Here is a 23,951-nt window from a genome sequence, read left to right as displayed (position 1 = left end):
AGTCAGTTGAGTAAACTTCCTTTTTCAGCAGCAGTCCTGTGAAAACTAAACTGAACCACCTTGAGCAGCCATAGCTGAAGTAGTCGTTTTCTTTATGGTTTTATCGGTCTCTCACATTCTGTCTCCCTCTTCTTTACAAGTCATTGAGGTTTTTGGATCTTTGTTTGTGCTCAGCTAGGTTAAGGTCTGTCCACAGCTTTTCAGTCAGGTTGAGGAAAAGAATCAAGCATCTGCAGTGGCCCAGTCATTCTGATAGAGAGTTGTTTCTGTGATTGGGATAACTGGGCCTTATCACTAATATTTCGCAAGAAATATCAGGATTCTTGAAACGTGCCCACCAACCTATTTTGTTCTTACAACTAAACTAAACCAACAGCCAAAGTGGAGAAAGAGGTAATGATGCTGTAAGACAGAAGCCTGCACCGCTGAGGGAAAAAAGAAGGACAAAGTTTGACTGAACCTGAAACTATCAGAGGAGGAAGCCAGAAAGTTGTAGTGATGACTGCAGTGACGAGACAGGAAAAAAAAGTAATTCACCAAGAAAGCAGCAAAGCTTGAGCTAATAAAAACAGAAACCAGGTATCATTTCTATCAGAACAAGACAAAAAAACTCACAAAATTGAGATTCTCCAGCATCTCTGGGAAATGAAACTGTAAGACATTCAGCAACAACGGAAATCATTTCATTAGTATAATTAAAATGATTCTTCTTATTATCATCAGTAATAGCAAAAGCAGTTTTCAGTTTCAAGGCTTGTCTATCAGTTTCCTGCGACAGCCTGGTCTAAATCGTACTTCATCGTCTTCATCTGTGGGTCTCAGTGAGTGTGAGGCGCTCAAATCATCATCCCACCACCGCCATGCTGACAGTTGGTGTGAGAGGTTTGTGCCGTTTGGTTTTTCTCTTAAATCAAAGTAGAGATGCTGCTGTACATCTCCACTTTGGTCTCGTCTGTTCATAGGACATTAAACCAAACTGAATCGCGAGTACACAAAAATCTGTACGTAAATCGTGTATACAAACGTTACACGTACAAATGCTGGTTATTTATCAATATTTTTCTAGCTGACTTTGTTTGCGCTTCATGAACACATTTTTAAAGTGCATACAAACAAGTTATGATGGCCTGGCTGTCTTTTGGTCATTATTTATAGGTTTCGAATTCACCAGAAGCCACATTTGTCTTCACTGCAGCGAGCCACTTATCTCAGGCTGACACTTCACTTCCTGCTTGTCACTCACCTGCTTTCTTATTTTGCTTGTCATATTTTTCTCTTTTTGCATATCAACATTGACCTCCAGACTTTTTTTTTTTAACTTAGCCACAGTGAGCATCTTAGCAGAAACTATTTTCAGAAGCTTTTTCGAGCTGGAGCTTTGATTTTTCATTATTAATATTTTTTTTAAAACTGTTCTCACAGCAGTGGAAACACTTTGGAAAGCTGTGCCTTTTCAGGCTTCCTCTTTGGACACAACTCTTTTACTTCTTTCAGTCAGAGTTTCTCCAGTTTTGCTGGAGGCGGTCATGTCTCAGGTGGTAGAGCACGTCATCTACCAATCAGAAAGATGGTAGATCTATCCCTATCAGCACTTTCTCTGCTTCACCTGGAGGTAAACACTACACGCCTTTGGAACTTCATGTCAGGGGTTTGATTCCCGACCTGGGCATCTGTATCCAGTAAGGGTCCCTAGGCTAGACCCCCCATGCTATCCAAGCCTACCTTGGACAAATAACCGCCTGCTAACTGAGGCCTGCAGAGTCTGACGTGTAGCTCGTGGGCTTTTTGCAGTTTCTCTGAAGGCTGCATGGTCTGACCTGGGGGAATTTGCTGGAACGTGCACTCCTGGGAAGACTGTGGCATTGTGTTAACACACCTGACTGCTGCAGACTAGCAAACTGCCAAAACCTCTGATTTTACAGCTGTGGTCACACTTGATGATCAGTTAATCAAATGCTTGTGATTAACTGGACAGCAGTGAGGTTGTATATAGCTTTTCACAGGACTGTACCAAATATAACATACATTACCAAGTTACACTCAAAGTAACACATTTAGAGAAACCTTTCTGAATGGAGATATTTGAGCACCACATAATTATTGATTACATATGTACACAAGATAAAAGTATATTATTTTACCCCGATGGTGTCCAACTCCTGGGCATTCCACCTGTTGACCTCATATGCACAGCACTCTTAGCTCCACCTCCAGATCCTGCTGCTGAAGAAGACGATGAGTTTAGCAGATTTTTTAGGATCTCTAGGTTTAAATTCTCCCGTTTGATGCTGCCACAGCTTGTTGCACACGTGTCTGACTTGGCATTGTTATTGGATGCTTTGAAAGGTAACCCGCCTCCACTGCCTCCTCCACCGATGCCAGAACCTCTCTTGGATAGCAGGGGATGGCCAGCAGGTGGTTTAACAAGCACAGGTGGTTTGATTGGCTCCTGCTTGGCATTGATGACTTCCTGGCTCTTGACATACTTGGCCTTATCAGCTTCTAGTCTTTCAACAGCACTGAGGCGCTTAGGGTTTGGTTCCACCTGAGACACAGGTTAAAAAAGAGAGATGGCACTGAATCAGTCCCTTACCTTATTCTATATATGTGCAGCAGGGGTAGGAATCGAGTTGTTTTGGGTTATTTCTGTGTGTTTTTTTAAAAATCTGTTATTGTATTCTTCTTACTCCTTGTCTGAAACAAGTGATAGGAGACAAACATGATACAACCCCGTTCATTTGGTGATGCAGCTGCAGATCATCTCGGAATAGATTCATGAGTTCATAAAGTCAGGAAGTGTTACACTGCCTAATGTTGGGATACAAACGAGTGAGCATTGGAAATGTATCCATTCATCTTTTTTCCCATTTGCATCACATAAAGTTTGGATACTATAGAAACAGACACTGATACATCCTGATTTTTACCAAAGTCTTTCTACAAGCACGTCTCACCTATGCAGCACTGTATGTACAGAATCAGCAAATGTTATAAAAAATGCTTTAAAATTTGGCAACTTTGCCTTAGAAAAAGCTTTAAAAACCTTTTTCCCCAGCATGTTATATTTGTACTATGCAGGCACAGCTTCGCATCTTTACGGATTCTCTGGCTCGCCTCGGCATTTTAAAGGAAGAGTGCAGAGGTGATGAACATTACAGGAACAAGAAAAACGACAGCACACAGCTCCAACTCTGATGTGCATATGGAACTGAAACAAGATAATGGCTCTTTGGTGATCGGGGCAGGTTAACTGTCACCTTTGCCATTACACAATTCTATTCTATGCTTATTTATATTTACGACTTTCTGAGTTTCTCACAGATATCTTAGCCCTAAATTTGCAACAAGCTCCCACATTTTAAACATTTACAGCTAAGTGCATATCTACAAGGCTTCTAAAGTCATGTAAAAGTTGTTGCAATTGTGTTGCATGGTTCACAACAACAACACCCGATAGCCACAAACGCAGCCAAGGCACAGGCACGCACACAAGGCAGTGTATTCCCAGTTTCAGCCCCAAGCCTGGATAATATCCAATTATCTGTCTGTTAAGTCATCACTAAGTTAGCAGGCAACAGCTGTGACTACAACAACACCATAGGCATATATCTAATTATGTCTAATGTTGCTTCTCTTAAAATTCTTGATTAAAGTTGAGAAAAGTCTACGAGCAACTTGACGGCAACAGTGACAGCCTACATGATCAGCAACAGACGATGGAGCCCCGTCAGCAGGAGCACAGCAATACTTCATACAACTCTAACTGTGACGTGGATTAAGACCAGTGTTAGTTCCAAATGGATGGACAACTTTTTCTGACAATGGTACAGTGGGTGTTACAACAACAGGATATTAATTGCATTGTAAAGAGCTAGCTAGTTCTTTTTAAGACAAGTTTCACTGTACAATACAGTCACAAATGGTACAGGCATTTTGATCAGTGGTTATTAAAACACGGTATTATACGACTCACAAATGACCGATTATTATGGAATTATATTGGTTATACAAATGAGCTCGACCCTGGAATTTTGTGGGCAAAACGCTTAAAGTTATGTCCTCTGACGCTTCAGTTCAATCCAACATTTACCTGAACAGATCTATGTACATCCTAACACACACAGTACCTGTCTCCTGAAGTACTCGGGGCCCTTGTTGAGGATGCGGAGGGGTACAGTGGAACTGAAGGGCGTTGCAGGGCCAGCAGCCTTGCTATCTGGCAGGGCTGGAGTCAGTGTCTCTGTCGGCATGGCAACAAGGCGATTGGGGTGGTCTGCCGTGGTGGCAACGGGTGTGGGGGGGTCGACACGGGGTGGGGGCACCTGAGGACCCCCAAAGCATGAAGACAGAAGGTGTAGAAGAAAGTGTCTAGAGAAAGATGAAGCTCCTGGCTCGTCTCATCGCCCGTGGGACTGAACCAAACTCTGTGGGTGGGGGCAGTTACATCCACTTGTGTTCTTTCTATTAGCAGTGCTTCTACAGAAACAGCTGAGATGGTCTCCTAGTTTTTGGCGCTTGGATTCTGTTAAACTATTTGTCGAGCAAGATGGGCAGATAGATGATAGAAGGAGAGTGAACGAACAGAAGGAACAGTAGGAGTGTGGTACTGGGCAGTGAGAGAATTGGATGGGGGTTTCCAGCAAAAACACGGGACAGCAGGAGACCAAAGTCCTGCTGCTCTCCACCTTTGCTTCAGCGTTCTTTTCAGTTCACCACACGATCTGAAAGAGGTTAAAAAAAAGAAGAAAGAAAGACAAAAGCCAATCAGATTAGGGTAACACACTGACATGCACCTAGCAACAATAGCAGGAATAGCCAGGACCATACCACAGAGGAAGTCCCTGCAAGGTGTCATGAATAGTTTGTCATCACACCAACAACAAGCTACACAACATTAAAAGTGACAACAGTTATATAAACATCTTAAAACGTTGTTGCCTTCATCCAATCTGTAAAATACATTTGTTCAAACACAAGGTGCTTATTTTGGGCATTTCATCAGTCACACAAACTGATGGCTGCACCAGGGACAGTTTAGGATTCAATATCTTGGTCAAGTACACTTGTCATGCTGTGAGCCACAGTGGGCCCACTGTCCACGCACAGTTCAAAGCTAGCATTTTGCACAACACGAGTAGCTTAGAAGATCTTTGGGGGTGTTAAAGCAACACATGTTGGTACCCAGACGTCTTCTTCTGGAAAAGTCTTGATTACTTCAGAAATTCAGTGTCAGACCACACTCCTGATGTACAGCAGCATGGCTCCATATTACAGACTGCTGGTTTACCTGTCACCCACCGAAAACATTGGGACCACTGTAACACAACAACAGTCCTGGATGACTGAGCAGCTGAAATCCTCTATCAAGCACCGATGGGAAAACCTTTGCCTTCCAAAAAGCTTTCTGTTTTCAGAATTTCTTCTCTTTTTATTTTCATTGAATTACTAGTTGTGCCTTTCTGTTTAGCTAATATCCTGAAACCAAACGCTGTTCTTCGACCATGATTATGCAGCAGAGATTATTCAAAACGTAGAGACTACAACGGGATAAAGAAGGCACTAAAGGAGAAAGGCATTCGTTTACAGACCCCCTACACTAATAAGAGAATCGACTGTGACAACGGAATCCGATCCTACAGCAACGCACACGAAGCAGGGCTGGAACTAAAGAGACGCAGCTTCAGCGTAGTGGTATCCGCTCCGAGGGAGGAGGATGCCTCAGCTGCGACCAGACTGAAGGAGCTACTAAAATGGCAATGCCTGGAAAAGAGCCAGAAGGAAGGCTGATCTATAGCTGCAGGGAGAGCCAAAGAAAAACTCTGGATATTCGAAAGGAGCACCCCGGAATGACTACGATGGTGTGGTGTGGGAACAACAACGGGTCAGATGTAAATTTGCTTCAGATGATTATAGCTGGGAGCAGCTTTCGAAATTAAGAGCGCTGGACAAATAGGATGGTGCTTGTTTCATCACTAGCCTCCAGCGTAGGGCCCTGTCTTTACGACAGGCCTTTCCCATGACCCACCAGCAGGGTTATGGAGGAGGACAGTTATCTGCCCCACCATTGGAGTTCACAGTATTATTTGGTCTTCTTCCCTGTTGGGTGTTCTATTACAGTTCTGGACTCTTATAGAGTATCATTTTTGTTTATAGGGCTGACTGTTGGAATGTTAATGGTCTTGGCAATCCTATAAAAAGGAGTAAAGTCACTGCAAAACTGAAAAAGGCAAGAGCAGTTTCTCCTAGAAACACACATGAAAAACGAACATGAGAAGATGAGAAGCTAGGCTATATAAACTCTTTCTGCAGTTCATGTAAGAATAGCAGAAGGAGGGGGGTTATTACACTAATATTTAACCGCGTCAATTTTGAAGTGATGAAAGTGGAAGCCAATAAAGATGGTAGATATGTCATTGTTAAAGGCAGAATCAACAGCACTGTGGTCACCCTAGTCAATATAGACGCACCTCCAGAGAGTGACCTGAAATGTCTCAGGCTTGTTTTTGATCAAATAATCTCCTTGAGTGAAGGTATTTTGGTCTGGGCAGGAGACTGGAATATTATATCAAACTACAACGAGCACTGGACAGCATACACACAACATACTGTGTCTAAAAATGTGGAAATGTTTTAAAAAATTAAGGAAAGTGGACTATTTGAGGTGCTGAGGGATTTCCATCCAGAAGAAAAAGACTTTACACATTACTCTGCAACTCACAAGGTCTATTCCAGAACTGACTATTTCCTGATGAACACTACAGACAGACAGACGGTCTCAGATTGTACAATTGGGACAGCTGACACATCAGATCATAACACCATTCACCTGACAGTTAACCTGGAAGACTTAAAACGAAGGACCCAACAGAAACTAAACACTGGAATTTTGAACAAAAAAACAATAGTGCAGGAAATAAAGAAAGAAATTCGAGAGTGTAATAATTTAAACAAAGATAATGAAGTGGAACCCACAATAGTCTGGGATACGGTTAAGGGTATAATGAGAGTGCTGTGGAAGTTTTAACATAAACTGCAAACACTGATGAGCATCTGGTTTAATCACATTGTCAAACACCAAAGTGGTCTCTAACAATGAAAAACAAAGCGTTTCTTTAAATACAGGGGTGGACAAAAACATTCCACACCTCTTACATATTGTCCCATCGCATGAGCCTATACCCTCAGCTCCCTCCTTGAAACCTTTCCTTTAAACAGAGAGATGTGCCCTTGTTTTTCACTTAGCCGTCACCCAGAGATTTACCTCTCGAATCCTCCCTGATAAGGGAAGGAGCCTCACCATCTGTTTAACGTCTCCCATGAACTTACAATGCCCCACTGTGTGTGTGTAGAACACATGCGATGCTATCCTATATGTATATAACTACAGTGGCTTGCAAAAGTATTCGGCCCCCTTGAACTTTTCCACATTTTGTCACATTACAGCCACAAACATGAATCAATTTTATTGGAATTCCACATAAAAGACCAATACAAAGTGGTGTACACGTGAGAAGTGGAACGAAAATCAGACATGATTCCAAACATTTTTTACAAATAAATAACTGCAAAGTGGGGTGTGCGTAATTATTCAGCCCCCTGAGTCAATACTTTGTAGAACCACCTTTTGCTGCAATTCCAGCTGCCAGTCTTTTAGGGTATGTCTCTACCAGCTTTGCACATCTACAGACTGAAATCATTGCCCATTCTTCTTTGCAAAACAGCTCCAGCTCAGTCAGATTAGATGGACAGCGTTTGTGAACAGCAGGTTTCAGATCTTGCCACAGATTCTGGATTGGATTTAGATCTGGACTTTGACTGGGCCATTCTAACACATGGATGTGTTTTGTTTTAAACCATTCCATTGTTGCCCTGGCTTTATGTTTAGGGTCGTTGTCCTGCTGGAAGGTGAACCTCCGCCCCAGTCTCAAGTCTTTTGCAGACTCCAAGAGGTTTTCTTCCAAGGTTGCCCTGTATTTGGCTCCATCCATCTTCCCATCAACTCTGACCAGCTTCCCTGTCCCTGCTGAAGAGAAGCACCCCCAGAGCATGATGCTGCCACCACCATATTTGACAGTAGGGATGGTGTGTTCAGAGTGATGTGCAGTGTTAGTTTTCTGCCACACATAGCGTTTTGCATTTTGGTCTCATCTGACCAGAGCACCTTCTTCCACATGTTTGCTGTGTCCCCCACATGGCTTGTGGCAAACTGCAAACGGGACTTCTTATGGTTTTCTGTTAACAATGGCTTTCTTCTTGCCACTCTTCCATAAAGGCCAACTTTGTGCAGTGCACGACTAATAGTTGTCCTATGGACAGATTCCCCCACCTGAGCTGTAGATCTCTGCAGCTCGTCCAGAGTCACCATGGGCCTCTTGGCTGCATTTCTGATCAGCGCTCTCCTTGTTCGGCCTGTGAGTTTAGGTGGACGGCCTTGTCTTGGTAGGTTTACAGTTGTGCCAGACTCCTTCCATTTCTGAATGATGGCTTGAACAGTGCTCCGTGGGATGTTCAAGGCTTGGGAAATCTTTTTGTAGCCTAAGCTTTAAATTTCTCAATAACTTTATCCCTGACCTGTCTGGTGTGTTCTTTGGACTTCATGGTGTTGTTGCTCCCAATATTCTCTTAGACAACCTCTGAGGCCGTCACAGAGCAGCTGTATTTGTACTGACATTAGATTACACACAGGTGCACTCTATTTAATCATTAGCACTCATCAGGCAATGTCTATGGGCAACTGACTGCACTCAGACCAAAGGGGCTGAATAATTACACACACCCCACTTTGCAGTTATTTATTTGTAAAAAATGTTTGGAATCATGTATGATTTTCGTTCCACTTCTCACGTGTACACCACTTTGTATTGGTCTTTCACGTGGAATTCCAATAAAATTGATTCATGTTTGTGGCTGTAATGTGACAAAATGTGGGAAAGTTCAAGGGGGCCGAATACTTTTGCAAGCCACTGTAAGTGAGAAAGTGATATTACTATTACCAAAGTGATCAATACATTAAATAAAGGAATTTCCATTACAAGAGGTAAACTGATTTCTAGAGTCGAATATGACAATTTAAAAAAAGGGAACTAGGGAACTAGGAACTAGGCAACACCAAACTGACCGGAGTGAGGAATTATCAAAAGAAATAAGAATAATAAAACATACCCTGGACAAAAAACACATGTGAAGAACTGGGAAAGAACATGCTAAACAAACATTTTATGAATCGAGATCAAAAGCAACACAAATTCTAGCGATGCGCCTTAGAACACAAAGAACTAAACACTCAATACATAAAATTAGAGACCCATCTACTAATGAATTTACACTCGACCCAGAGATGATTCAAACAATCTTTAAAAATGCCTATGAGATGCTGTGCTCCACACCTACTGATTCAAATGTGACTGAAATCCAAAACTACTTGTTCAAATTGGACCTTCCAACAACAGACACAAACCTGAGCAAAGCATTAACATCTATGAAGGAATTGGACAACGTTAGCAAACTGAAGGCAAACAAAAGCTCCGGGAGTGACGGGGCTTTTCCTTTAACTGGACACTTAAGGCTACTATCCAGCCCTCAGGGAAGTTGTCATCCCAGTAATCCCAAAAGAGCCGCTACACTTGCTGTTTAAGCCCCTCGTTGTTTGTCTTGTTCACTGAACCCTTGGCCCAAGAAATCAGGCAAAACAGTGACATTAGAGCAGTGGTTCTCAAAGTGTGTGGCGCGCCCCACCACACACTTGTGAACCTCGCAGAAAAGTCATGCAGAACTAATGTTGAACATCAGAATCACTTTTACGGCACAACAAAGAAATTTAATATACTATTTAATAATATGCGCATCCGCTGCGTCCGCTGAAAAGCTGCAGCCGCGTGTGTGTAAGTCGACAGCCGCAATAAGAAGTGTACTGAAAAGTGCGAACATGTGGTCGGGTCTGTCGTACATCGTTTACAGTGATGCCGAAACCCACGATTGGGGCACGAGACACCCGGCCACATGTTCGCACTTTCGACTTACACACGCAGCTGCAGCGGATGCACATATTATATATTATATAAATATCAGGCAGGCCAAGGGTTTAATTCAAAACTTTGCAGTTAGAGAAGGAGCACAGAGGACTCTCTTTACCGAATTTAAGATAACGTTTTTAGTCCGCCCAAATGAGATAAATCGTGTGTTGGTGCTCTTCAGACTTCCACTTCCAGAGTTCCACCTCAGGCCAAAATATGAAAGAAATATATCAGACCCCAGGAAGAGGATAACATAACTGTAACAGAAACACTGGCAGTATGGACAGAGATAGTAAAGAGATATGAACTGGAGGGAGAGTGCCATCTGCTGCTGTGGCCTTCACACACCAGGAGAGACTGACCAGACTTTTACAAGTGGACCGACAGAGGCATAACAGCAATAGGCAGTGTGGCTGATGGAAATACCTTTAAGTTATTGGAAAAAGTAAAAAAAAAGAAAGAATTTAAAATAGAAAATAAAGACTTGTTCCAGAATCTGCAGACACTTCTATAGTCGTGTCCAAATTCATGGGCTGCATCCTCCTGAGGACCCGGCCTTCGCGGTCTACGTGGGCCGGGTCCTCAGAAGGTCGGGTAGGCCGGAAGTAAACGGCTGTGAAATAGGACAGTCTAGCCTTCAGATTTGCGTCACCGCTGTCTCGGTGGAGTTTAATAAACTCGGCCATCTGCTCCTTGCTATCTAAAATATAACAGGACACTGGTGTAAATTCTCGACCATCTCACACTTCTGTTTAATCATTTTTCTGTTTGATGTTTATTCAGCTGTGTGAAAACCACTCGGGGGATTAATAAAGTTTTATTTTATCTAATCTAATCTAATAACTTTAATCTCAGCCAAACCGATTTACTCACTAACAAATAAAACACTGAAAAAAGCCAAACATTAACATTTTTAGGTTATCTAAGTGACTTATATATTACGTTTAACCTGAGTAGCGAAAGACCGCGGTGATCTGAAAATGATGTGCCGGGAGTTTGCTGTTCTCGGCGGCTCCAGTGACCCTCGAGCTCCCGGCTAGCTATCGAGCTGGTGGGTAACAGACGTCTCCGAAAACGTTGGAGCACTTTTGCAAATATGTGATATCTTGATAAACTGACAACCAACAGCTACATTCTCGCCTGAAAATATGTTAAAAGTTTATTTTGTGACCCAGAAAGAGTAATAAGAGTAATATTAAAAACTTAGTAGCGGCCGACATTGTTGAAAACTGGAATTGGCTGAGCCGTGCTATGAATTCTGGGATAAGGTGGGCCACGAAGGACACACCCGACCCATCCTTCAAATTTGGAGAAAAGGAGGCTGCGTTCGGAGGAGTCTACGAATTTGGACAGCCTTCGTCGCGTCGCTGTGATGTAATCGGCCTACAAATGCGGCCTCAGGAGGATGCAGCCCATGAATTTGGACACCCCCTATGACACTCAGGTCAAACCACAGCTACCAGTTAACTGTAGTATGCTGATGAAGATGATGTGGAATTCTATTAAACAGGTGCCATCTACAGCAGTTTCTAAACTTAACAATTGTATTTAATAATACAATGGGAACAATTCATACTATGTAAAAATCAAACGGGAAAGAGAAATGCAACGGAAAATTTCAGAGAGTGATTGGCATTTGATGTGCAAAACACAGTTCAGTCCCACCAGCTCCAGAAGCAGGAGAGAATTTGGATGGAAGAATTTGATATTTTATTACACTTCATATTAAAAGCAAACAAGGTAAAGCAAAACAACAATGTTGGAGAGAATGTGGTCACATTATCGCCAATCACCCACACGTCTTTTGGTCATGTGATAGACTACAACCATTCTGGTCAGATGTTGGCGAGCTGATAGATGGGCTTCTTCAGTGTGAACTTCCACAGGTTTTATACCTTGGCCTGATCCCAGAAGGTATGATTTAAAAAAAAAGGACATCTATATCTTTAAAATAATGACTATCGCTGTTAAGAAAGTTATTACAAAGAACTAGCTGAAAAAAGAATCACCGGAAGTAAAACAATGGATGGAAATAATGGAGGACATTTATAAAATGGAGAAACTGACATTTCTATTACGAATCCAAATGGATGCCTTCGAATCGAACTGGTGGGAATGGAGACTATATAAAGGCCATAATGTCCCAGAATTAAATGTTGGAGAACTGTCACCCCAATATCGCAGTCCCATTTCTGTTCATCTTTTATGCTGTCAAAGAGACAAAATACAGAGTAGAGAAAAAAAAAGAAGTCTGATTTTCTTTCGGTGGCAAATGTTCAATTCAATTCAATTTTATTTATATAGCGCCAAATCACAACAGCAGTCGCCTCAAGGCGCTTTATATTGTACAGTAGATCGTACAATAATAGATACAGAGAAAAACCCAACAGTCATATGACCCCCTATGAGCAAGCACTTTGGCGACAGTGTTACTGGAGGCCAAGGTAATGCCATCCAGAGTAAGAATCTGGTTAGATACCATATTTCTAAGATTTTCAGGGCCGAGTACAATAACCTCAGTTTGATCTGAATTAAGAAGCATAAAGTTAGCGGCCATCCAGGTCTTTATGTCTTTAAGACATTCCTGCAGTTTAACTAATTGGTGTGTGTTATCTGGCTTCATGGACAGATAGAGCTGGGTGTCATCAGCATAGCAGTAAAGATGTACGCTATGTCTTCTAATGATGCTGCCTAAGGGAAGCATGTATAATGTAAACAGAATTGGTCCTAGCACTGAACCCTGTGGAACTCCATAATTAACCTCAGTGTGTGAAGAGGACTCTCCATTTACATGAACAAATTGGAGTCTATTAGATAGATATGATACAAACCACTGCAGTGCAGTACCTGTAATACCTACAGCATGTTCTAATCGCTCTAATAGGTTATTATGGTCGACAGTATCGAACGCTGCACTGAGGTCTAGCAGGACAAGCACAGAGATGAGTCCACTGTCAGAGGCCATAAGAAGATCATTTGTAACCTTCACTAAAGCTGTTTCTGTGCTGTGATGAGCTCTGAAACCTGACTGAAACTCTTCAAATAAGCCATTCCTCTGCAGATGATCTGTTAGCTGTTTGACAACTACTCTTTCAAGGATGTTTGATATGAAAGGAAGGTTGGAGATTGGCCTATAATTAGCTAAGACAGCTGGGTCTAGAGATGCTTTTTAAGTAAAGGTTTAACTACAGCCAGCTTGAAGGCCTGTGGTACATAGCTGATTATTAGAGATAGGTTGATTATATTTAAGATTGAAGCATTAATTAATGGCAGGACTTCTTTGAGCAGTTTTGTAGGAATGGGGTCTAAAAGACACGTTGATGGTTTGGAGGAAGCAATTATTGAAGTTAATGTGGTTCTTATTTAAAACTGAAGTCAAAAAACAAAACAAACAAACCCTGATTTTCTTATTCCCCAATTTGAATTAAGCTGCAAGCACCAATCAGCAGGCCCTGGCACCTTTGCTCACCTCCGTAGTCATAGGCCTTTATTGTGAGGATATAGTCCCAAATGTAGTCATGTAGTTCTAACAGTGATCAGTATGAATAAATATTGTGCACAGTATCATTTAAACAATGCTATCAAACCAGATTAGATCAATATTAAATGTGTTCTATATTTGAAAGGGTAAGCAGTACAGCTGCTCCCCATGCTATTCCAAATAGCCTTCTATAATCTCAACTTTGGTCAGACCCCCCCTAACCCTATCCCTTATAGAAGTGCTCTATAAGGGTGACACGGTACTATGAAGTCTTTAAGATTAGATGGGCCCGGTTATTAATGACCTTATCTATGAGGAGAGGGATTTTATGTCCTTTTCTTTTTCAAAGTCCTCCATTTTGAAACAAATGTCTCTTTGTCCAAATTATTAATTATTAATTAACTGTATAAAATTACAGTAAAGTAACAGTAAAATTTGTTTTGTGCCCAAATTATTCTGCAGATCATCACAATGAAAAGTTAGTTGACACATTTGCATAGCCCTTTTTAAAATTATGCTTTTGTGACATGAATGTGTGTCAGGTGGTGGTCATGGCTATCCAGACTGTCTAAATTGGGGGCTGTACAATAGCAAATGCAGAAAAAACATGTTTTAAGAAAGCAAATAAGTTGGTGTTCAAAAGAATATGATTGTTTCCTTGCAGAACACCAGGAGAGATGAGTTCTCCGTCACAGATGTGCTGTGTCCGAATTCAGGGGAAGGATGCTCATAAGGACACTACCTACCTACGTCACAAGGTAGTGTCCTTAGACGGACGGGTAGTCAGGAAGTGAGCGGCTGTGGACAGCCCCCTTTTTTTCTCCATAGAAACTTTATTGAACAAACAATGAGTATCCAACGTAACATATGGGCTGTGGACAGCCTCCTAGCCTTCAACTCCGCCCTTACTTGCGTGTTTTCCATCGCTAGCGCCACAGCGCGAAAACTTTAAAATGGACCCAGAAATGTCGCTCCGTTGTTTGGACAATTTTAATTCTCGAGGAGCTAGAAAAACCTTATCTTCGTCGGCCGCATGTTTTGTACCTTAGGATCATCAGAGACAATCATATCCAGGTAAAATAATTTCCTTTAATCTACACGCATTTAGGAATTACTTAGCTAATTACACGGATAATTGAATCATTGCCGGCGTTGTGCCAAAAAAGTGTTCGCCTGCCAAAACTGATTTCCAATGTTTCCGTGTGTAATATGTGTAATATCTTTATGTATGTTGGTAAATAGACTTCGGTGAACATGGTTTACAAAGGGGTTTTATATACACAATAATCACCTGTTGTTCAAGTATCTTTATAACTCTGGTTATAATGTAGGTGCAATTGATATATTTGTTGCGCTGTCTGCTGTCCTCTTGACCAGATTACTCTTAAAAAATAAATTTCTAATGTCAACAAGATTGTTTGTGAACTGGATAAATAAAGGATATATAAAAGTCACTGCCAAAAACTGATTGCAGCTTCTACCTTGTTACAGGAATGTTGCTGGTGGCTCAGAGTGACGTGATATCACTAATGAGGAAAACATTTGACATGTTTTACGTATTATAGACCAACAAGTTATTCATAGCAGGTTAAATACGAGCAATCAGTTTAGGGCAAAAACCGTAAATCAGTTTTTGGCAGACGATCATTTTTTGGCACAACATCGGTCATTCTTACACATGTACTGTATCATATAAAATATATAAACTAAATATCTTTGAAACGTATAGAATCTAATCTTTTGTTTGTTTGTTTTTTACATACTGGTAGTACTTTATCAAACTGTTGTCTGCTACAGAGTTACAAGTATTATACTAATAATATAGTAGGGGTGGGCGATATAAACGATATATGATAGAAACGATATAGATTTGGCCAACGATAGAGATTTTGACTATATCGCTCTATCGCGATAGCGCATGTTGATGATGTCATCAAGCTGCGCCTGTTTTGGTAGAAAGTATCACAGCGGCTACAACCATTATCATCAGTAAATTATGTTCTCCTGACTGAAGTTTGGCCCGTGTATAGCATCCTGCTATGCGATTGCATTTGTCCCTAACCACCAGAATCCCTCACGTTAACTTTTATCGAGTGGAAAAAAAGTTGCCGTTCATCCTCCAGCTTCACTGTGCTAATGTTATGCTAACATAGCTGTGTCGCTAGCAATCACGTAGCACAACATTATATACCAGGTAGTCCAACTTCGGTAACCCTGCAAACGCCACTGCTGTTTAGTTTTCTGTCTTCATTTATGTTGGAAGTGGTAGCAGAGCTGTACGTTTTAATTAGTTTCAAAAATCTCTCAGTCAGAACATGGTATGAAATGTTTAGGTATAAACTAGCGAGCTAACTTCCTGTTAACTTCTAACTCCGTTAAATTTAATAAATTCTGTTTTCATGTTTGCATGGATGTTAAACTTAATTGTTACACCCGATAAAGCAGCAACGCTGATGATTTAATTAAAGATGAAAGAATTTAGACTGTTTTTAACTCTCAGTGTTCGTTTGACTTTGGGACCTGAAGGGGACGGAGTTTTGGACCCAGATTACTCCTCACTACGGCAGCCGTAATGCTCTGACAATCCATCAAGCAGTCCATCAGCAGGCTTACCAAAGTTGTACTAAAACATTTTTTAACAGATTTCTACACGCCAAAATCGGTTCAAGGTCAGTGAGCACAACCAGAATTCATACATAAGGCACACTCTCGATTTTTGAGAAAATTAAAGGATTTTAAGTGTGCCTTATAGTGTGGAAATACGTTATACAGAAGAAAAGAATATATCGTGATATATATCGTTATCGCACATGCTTCAAATTATATCGCGATATGAATTTGAGGCCATATCGCCCAGCCCTATAATATAGCATCCACCATCTTCTGCTTGCATATTTCTGAAAACATGTTAGTGGTGTGGCAGCCACGAGTGAGCCAGCCCTGCGAACCCTGTGGATGGACGATGCAGTGGACAGTGGGAGCATCCTAAAGCTCTTTGCAGACCACCCTGTGTGATTCTCCACTCGTCAACCAGAAAAGACAAACCGCAGGTCTCAGTTGCAGCAGCCCATCCATGTCTGATCTTGCTCGGGCAGATTCAGCAACACTGCCAGAGACTTCCTGTAATCTATTACAGTTGTTAAAGAAACGGTCCAGGAACAGGTCACTCAGGTTAATCCTGTGTGAACAACTGAAAATACTGTTTTTCCATCTTTACATACTGTGTATTTGAAATATTCTTGTTTAATTGTTACTGTTATTTACTTTATTGCTATCAAATAAATATCCAAGTAATATTGTTCAAAGTTAGCGTTATGTTCATACATGTTAAAAATGCCTGTAAATCAAATTGAGTTCAGTGACAATTACTGTTTGAATCAATTTATTAATAACATAAAACCTTTAAACTAATGCAACACATATAACAATGTAACAAACATATTCAAATAAATAAATTTCTCAATACAGAACTCATTTGGGAACTAATCTTTCTAGAAGTGAAAACAGTCTGTCCATCCTCTCCCTGCGCTCTCCTCTCCTCAGCCTCTCTTTGCTGCCTCATGTCCTCTCTGATGAGGTCTAGCAGCTCATCATCCCTGTCTCTTTTAAATGGTAAATGGCCTGTATTTGTATAGAGCTTTACTAGTCCCTAAGGACCCCAAAGCGCTTTACACATCCAGTCATCCACCCATTCACACACACATTCACACACTGGTGATGGCAAGCTACGTTGTAGCCACAGCCACCCTGGGGCGCACTGACTTTTCCTCTTTCTCCCTGTCATAGGTGGCTGAGCCGCTTCGTCATCGCTGTCGTTTTGGTCACCCACTGCTGTGCTTGGCCCTGGAGTGTCCTCAGGGAGAGAGGAAATTAGGACAGGAGGCTTAGTGGAAGGCATCTGTCCTATCACCTCATCCATGAGGGCAAACCAGGGCCAAGTAGCAGCAGTGGGCTTCCCACTGACCCCCTCTCCTGAGCCTGGATACTTGCAATTCTAAAGGCAGAAGAAATCAAAAATGACAGCAGACAAATAAAAACACCACAACAACTCTTAGTAATTGCACATTTATTAACTTGTGTTCTTAAGAATTATCTTCTTGAAAACACACATACGTACTTTGTATTCTTTAAAGTTATCTCATGTCTTCTGGCCTGCAAGGGGGTGACTTTCCCCTGATACATCGGACCATCCTTAAAATTTGGGGAAAAGTAGGATGCATTTGTCGCCACATTTTGAGTACTCTTTGAATTCGGACAGCCTTCGTCGCGTCGCCGTGACGTCATTGCCTCCAAATATGGCATTGGCGCATCCTTCCCCTGAATTCGGACACAACTAACCCTCAAATTCGCGGAAAAGTAGGACGCATTTGTCGCCACATTTTGAGTGCTCTTTGAATTCGGACAGCCCTCGTCGCGTCGCTGTGATGTCATTGCATCCAAATATGGCATTTTAAGCATCCTTCCCCTGAATTCGGACACAGCCATGGTGTGGTCAGTGAGGATAGTCACCTGCAGGTTCAAGGTCATTGCATCTCCAATCCACATCCACTGCCACTGTACTTAAGGGAAGTTCTTCTGCACGTACATTTGGATCACCCAAATCCATGACAGTCGTTCAGGCAGTAATGCCTGGACTGGAAACAAACCATCTATAAAATATTACAACATACCAGCTTCTGTGATTGAATGCAAAACAAATGTGTTGTTTGAGCTAGAGACTGCACTTGTGACTGAACAATAAATACATTTTATATTGATTATATCAGTAATGTAACTTCCAATACAAAGTTATGGAAAGTCTAACCTTCAGACTAATTTCAGAATAATTAAATCTTTGTTTCATTGTAAGGTTTAAATTGTCCATCAAATAAATGTAAAAATTTTTTTCAAGGCAACGACTTTGCAGATTTTTTAAGTTCAAAAAAGTTAAAACTAATTCAATTGAACAGTAAAATTACAACAGGATTTGAAACGGTGCAGCATATTGAACTGAAGGGTTCAAATTCTAAGGGCAATGGAGATAGCATCATTGGATGGCTGTTCCTGCTCTTAATGTGTTATTGCTACTGTTTTTTATTTTATTTTTAATTATTTTCCCAGTTATTTGGTTATATTGTAGTGTTGTACGGATATTTAAAACAGGTCACGTGTCTTAGTGACATTTACCTGTATAAATAAAGGTGAAATAAAAATTTAAAAAAAAAAACTCTGCAACAACAAACATAACAACATGGCCAATGATAACAGTCCCCGCTTTAAACATTTCTCAGAGAACCAGTCATATAACAGATAAAAATGCGTTGGTTACTCTGTTTTAGAGCCCGATGGGGAGTTTACAGGGAGACAGGACTGATGGTAAATGGAAATGAACTGGTGCTTTTCTACTCTACCCGAGCACTCAAAGTGTTTTATACAACATGCCTCATAATCATGGATGCATCAGAACTTGAGGATAGTATTTTGCCCAAAGATATTTGGGCATGCAAACTGGAGCAGCCAGACTGAAAAAACAGCCTTCTGATTAGTACATGAGCTGCTCTACCTCTTGAGCTACAGCCACTCAATCAGGAAGTCAACTGGAATTCACTTTGGAAGATTTATTGGCTTTTTAGTAATCTAAAACAGTATGGGCACAGCCTGGTTCTTCTTTATTTATTTGTTCTTGTCTCCTACATTTAGGCAAAAGTAAAACAGACGCCTGCAGCACTTTGACCATGTTGGGATCTCAGTGTTAGCATGGTTCACACCAGCAGGTTGGGAAATGAAGGGTCTTCTTACTGAGTCGGCATCAAGAAACCGTGTGTGATGACTCAACTCCACCTCCTCTCTTTTTTTCTCATTTCTCTCTCTCTGTTGCTTCTAGGCATAGAGCCAAGGAACACAAGCAAACACACACATGCTCACATAGCCTCTAGCTCTTTCTATTTCCTGAGTTAGCAGCATGGTGAGCAGAGGCAGTACACTCCACATTCCCAACAGTATTCATCATACTTCAGCGTCTCTTTCAGAAATTAGCTTTTGGTTCTTAATAACCTGGATGAGCACAAATACTGATTTACATGACCTCCAAGCTGTATTTTTACCAACAGACAGGTAGTGAGGAATAAAGCAAGCTGACACCCATCAGCTATCTCACATCAACATTCAGATGCAACATTTTCTTTTTATATGATTGTTTCTGAACCTCTGTGCTCTCTCTACACTATAGACTGAGAGGGTACCAACCAAGAAAGAAGGCCCTGCTCTAAAATTGACACCTTCAAGTTTGACTGAAATTTTCAGCTGCCCACATGAGCAAGCCAAAAGCCTTCTTCTCCAAAAGCTTTCAAACCTAAGAACTCCATGCTTGACACTGTGCCAGATGTCAAGTATGGTGGTGGCAGCATGATGCTCTGGGGCTGTTTTGCTGACAGTGGTACATCACACAAAGTACACTGAATAATGGAGGACAGCCTCCAAAATCTTCAACTCATCTTCAAACTCAACAGCTAGACATGTGACACTTGGAATATCGGGCACCTCTGGCAGCTTAGAACACATTGAGGTAGTTACACAGCTGATCAGAGAACCCCAGAGAACACAGGTGATCTAGTCGTGCTGTGGTTGGATCTGGCTAATGCCTACGGATCGATACCACACAAACTGATTGAACTTGCACTTCACCACAACCCTGTTCCCAAGAAGATGAAAGACCTAATCCTGGATTACTATAACAATTTCAGGACGCGGGTCAGAAAAATCAGAATGGCATTGCCTAGAGAAGGAAAAATAACAGGTTGTACCATCTCTATAGCTGAGTCAGCTGAGGTTGTGTGCAGAAGGCCCCTGTCCAAGTCTCAAGTATGGCAGCCCCACCTAAGAGTCTACATGGATGACCTTAACATCAGTACAAAGAGGAAGAAAGAGTGAGCAGAGCAGTGGGCTCTAGCAGCAAGGAGCATGGACAAGGTGAAAGGGTACACTCCAGTTTAGGATTACCAAACTGAATGCAGGCAGACACACGGTTGGGCATTAAAGGAGTCGCCAAGAAGAAGCCCATTCAAGCTACACAGACAAGGTGGCTTTAGATTAAGGGGGCTGATCAGTGGACTGCTCCTGGGACATAAGTCGAGGCCTGATCAACCCCGACCGGATCACTTGGGTTAAAAGTAAGTACTGAATATTCTGTCACTTATTTATGTGCGAACATTAAAACATTACTGTTGGCCACATGTCTGCAAAGTTATGTGACATTAGCGATGTTTGTACTGACTTGGTTTTAAAGCCTTTACTTTAAAATATACGCCGTTCAATAGTTGACCTTAATCCTACAGGGAATGTGATGATTTCATGGATAATTAAAGTCAGTAATATATCCACAAACACAACAAGCTGAAAGTCAGTGATGCTGCTCGGTTTGCAGTCCTGAATATCACGGCACAAGCAGGATTCACTGCACTGTTAATGTTAGCTATGTTATATTGCTGCCTCTGTTCGGTGGTGTCGAGCCAAACAGACTTTAACGTGTGTTTGAACGAGCTGACGGTTTTTATGGGCCGATGTTTTTTTGATTTTTTGTAACGGCATAAACAATGAGAGGTGGTGGATTGGCCAGATGCTGGCAGATGTGTAAAAATAACTGTTTGGTGGTGGCTATGGTGGAGCTTCCACAGAGGCCAGCAGGTGGATGAGAGAAAGGGGAGGCAGGAGGAGGAGAGACCCGAGGCGGCCGCCGGTCCGAGTGTCAGGTGAACTGAACTTCAGGTAAGAAGTTATGACCTGCAGTCTATCTGGGTCAGATATAAACCAAGTTTAGGTGGAGTTTATTTTCATTGTGCTGACTTTTTACAGTCAGTTACAATAACTCGTACTGCGTACTAGCTAGCATGACGGAGTTTCTATACAGCTGGGTGGGTGCTATGATGCTACTGATAGTGAACTTTATTTTATTCATAAGGTTAGTTAGTAGAGTTGCCAAATGTTCCGTAAAAAATGGAATCGTCCCGTATTCAGAGAAAATATTACACGTTTCGTATTGAGCTGAAAAAGAACAGTTTGTCCCGGACTTCAGTTAGAATGGAAAAAGACACAAAGCTGGAGTTATTCTGTCTTTACGCTGCACAGCTGTTTCTTCTTCTCTCATTCTCTCCCCCTCCCTCTCCTGTTGCTACTTCAATCATGAAACTGAGCAATGATCAGCTGATCGGCTTTTCTCTCTTGTTTGTTTATCTCCCACTTTGTGCCAGAAAGAGGAGATGAGCGGATGTCGCGCTAAACAACAGCAGCACGTTTAAGCTTGATCAGCTGTTGTTAGAATTTATTTAATATTAATTTCTAGTATCAGCTGATGTTTGCTGGAGCCACAGCTGTAAAAGCTGCTGGTCATGATGTCGGTTTGGATATGTGGTGAGAGGGAAACATGAAGATGAAACCAGGAGATGTCCTTACTGAATCATCAGAGCTGAACAGGTGATGGAGAAACAGGTTTACCTTTTAGGTGACATGAATGAGTTGAAGGGAAGTTATGAACTGTTTCTGAGAGACAAATAACACCAGGATCCTTTTCTAAGTAGCTGACAGCTGGTAACTGTGCAGGGGCGGCTCTAGCAAAGTTATGCCAGGGGGCCGATAGGGCATTTATAGGGAAGGGGGGCACAAAGAAATACTTTTCTTTCTTATTCTCATTTAAAATGTCTAGCTTTTCTTAATTAATGATCTGAATCTTACAACCCAAGTTTTTATCTGACGTAAAATGTATAGAAATCATACATATACCAACAAGACAGTGTACATCACTGTCACAACAGCGTTTGTTTTCATTCAAAGGCTTTATGGCTTTTCCTATAATACCTGGTGGGCCGGTCTCTAGTCAAAATGGGCATTTTGACTAGTGAGTTAATCTGAGAAGGTGCATTAAAAAATAAATGGCCGGGCCAGTGGTGCACATCGCAAATTAGCTCACATAGACACATTAGTTGTACCGCTTCTTAATGACGGTATCTTAGCTAACAACCCCAACTACCAGATTCAACTTGTAATTGGCTAAAAATCACTTAGCCTACCGGTGAGACGGACGTTGCTAGCTGTCAGTTTTTTCAAGCGATGTTGAAATTTCCTCAATCCGACACTTCAAATGCTTCAGCAGCTGTCCGCTCAGCGCAGCATCAGCACCGCGGAAATACACGTATACATCCGTAGACTCGAGACAGAATTCACAAAGTGTTTTCGGGGCTTTCAGGTGTATGGACCAATGTTTTCTTTTCTAATCAAATCAAAAAGCTTTAATGAGCAGCTGGATTTGTCTCGCATTAACTGGCTGGACACAGAGGACATCGAAATGCAGCTGATTGAACTGAAAAGCTCGACTCTGTGGGGTCAAAGTTTGCAGAACTACAGACACAGCTGGAATCCACAGCTGTGCATGTTCATGGAGCTTGCATTTTCACCTGCTGTGCTATCATATTGCTGTAATTGTTTATATGCTTTATATATTCTGAGGTAAGTTGATCTATAGTGTTACATCATATTCTATAAGGATGTTATGTGTTTGTGTACTTTCTGCCCAGTTTGACCCATTTAGCAGAAGTCAGCCTGTTTAAGGCTCTGATATCTATTCTGTATGACTTAAAGCAGTTATGACATGGTCTGATTTTCTCACCCAATAAAGGAATATTTAATATATCAGTCTACTCTTCATTTTATCACCAACAGTTATCACAGCTCGTACATTTTCTTTTTCCACATATATGTAAGCATTGAGCCAAATGTAATAATGCCAACATATTAAACGAAGAATATTATATATAATACATCTATATATACACTGTCAAAGATACTTGTCTTTGAGTGAAGATTTAAGGTGATAGGAAATATATTTAACTGGAACTTCAATCTTTACTGAAGCTCAGTATTTGACAGAGTTCAAGTTCACTGCTGTAATAACTAATAATGATTAATATGATAATAACTTTGATATTGGCCATATTATATTTACATTACCCAAGTGAGATGACTTTAGTCTCATGAACAACATGAGCTAATTGTTATTTACTAGCTAATCTTAAAATGACTGTTCAGTACAGAATTGAACCCAACAATCATGTTTTACAGTCCTGTGGTCTCAGCCTCAGATACTCAACTAATCAAAGTGATGTCATAAAAAAATGAACAAAAAAACCATTTTTTCTCCTTCATTTCTGTCAAACAATGCTGTATGAAACGTTTCTCGTGGTTAGATCCATGGTTGCTAGGCAACCTGAGCAGTGCGACGAAGGCTAGACCATCCCATTTCACAAGCCTCTCACTTCCGCACTTCTCATACTTCCTAGTAAGCACCGTGCCTAGTACGCGAACTGCGCGTACAGCCTATGAATTTGGACAGCCTTTGTCGCGTCACTGTGACGTAATTGGCCTACAAATGCGGCCTCAGGAGGATGCAGCCCATGAACTTGGACACCCCCCCTGAATTGGGATACAGC

At 41.4% G+C, this 23,951-nt stretch overlaps 1 protein-coding gene across 2 annotated transcripts in view; it reads right to left on the bottom strand.

Moving 5' to 3' along the window:
- The window catches only part of fam110b (family with sequence similarity 110 member B), a 72,247-nt gene that overhangs the window by 8,112 nt on the left and 40,184 nt on the right, over positions 1 to 23,951 (bottom strand). The window contains exons 2-4 of one of the 2 annotated variants that reach the window (XM_063462855.1): positions 4,128 to 4,721; positions 2,142 to 2,545; positions 616 to 651 (exon numbers count right to left, since the gene is read on the bottom strand). In XM_063462855.1, coding sequence (XP_063318925.1) covers positions 616 to 651; positions 2,142 to 2,545; positions 4,128 to 4,250 — 563 coding nt within the window. In that variant the 5' untranslated portion in view covers positions 4,251 to 4,721. The remainder of the gene's footprint in view (positions 1 to 615; positions 652 to 2,141; positions 2,546 to 4,127; positions 4,722 to 23,951) is intronic. The other variant, XM_063462856.1, reaches the window with a different exon arrangement.

The sequence above is a fragment of the Pelmatolapia mariae genome, linkage group LG18 (assembly GCF_036321145.2).
Source record: "Pelmatolapia mariae isolate MD_Pm_ZW linkage group LG18, Pm_UMD_F_2, whole genome shotgun sequence".
Taxonomy (NCBI): domain Eukaryota; kingdom Metazoa; phylum Chordata; class Actinopteri; order Cichliformes; family Cichlidae; genus Pelmatolapia; species Pelmatolapia mariae.
This window is presented reverse-complemented; position numbering and strand designations above follow the sequence as displayed.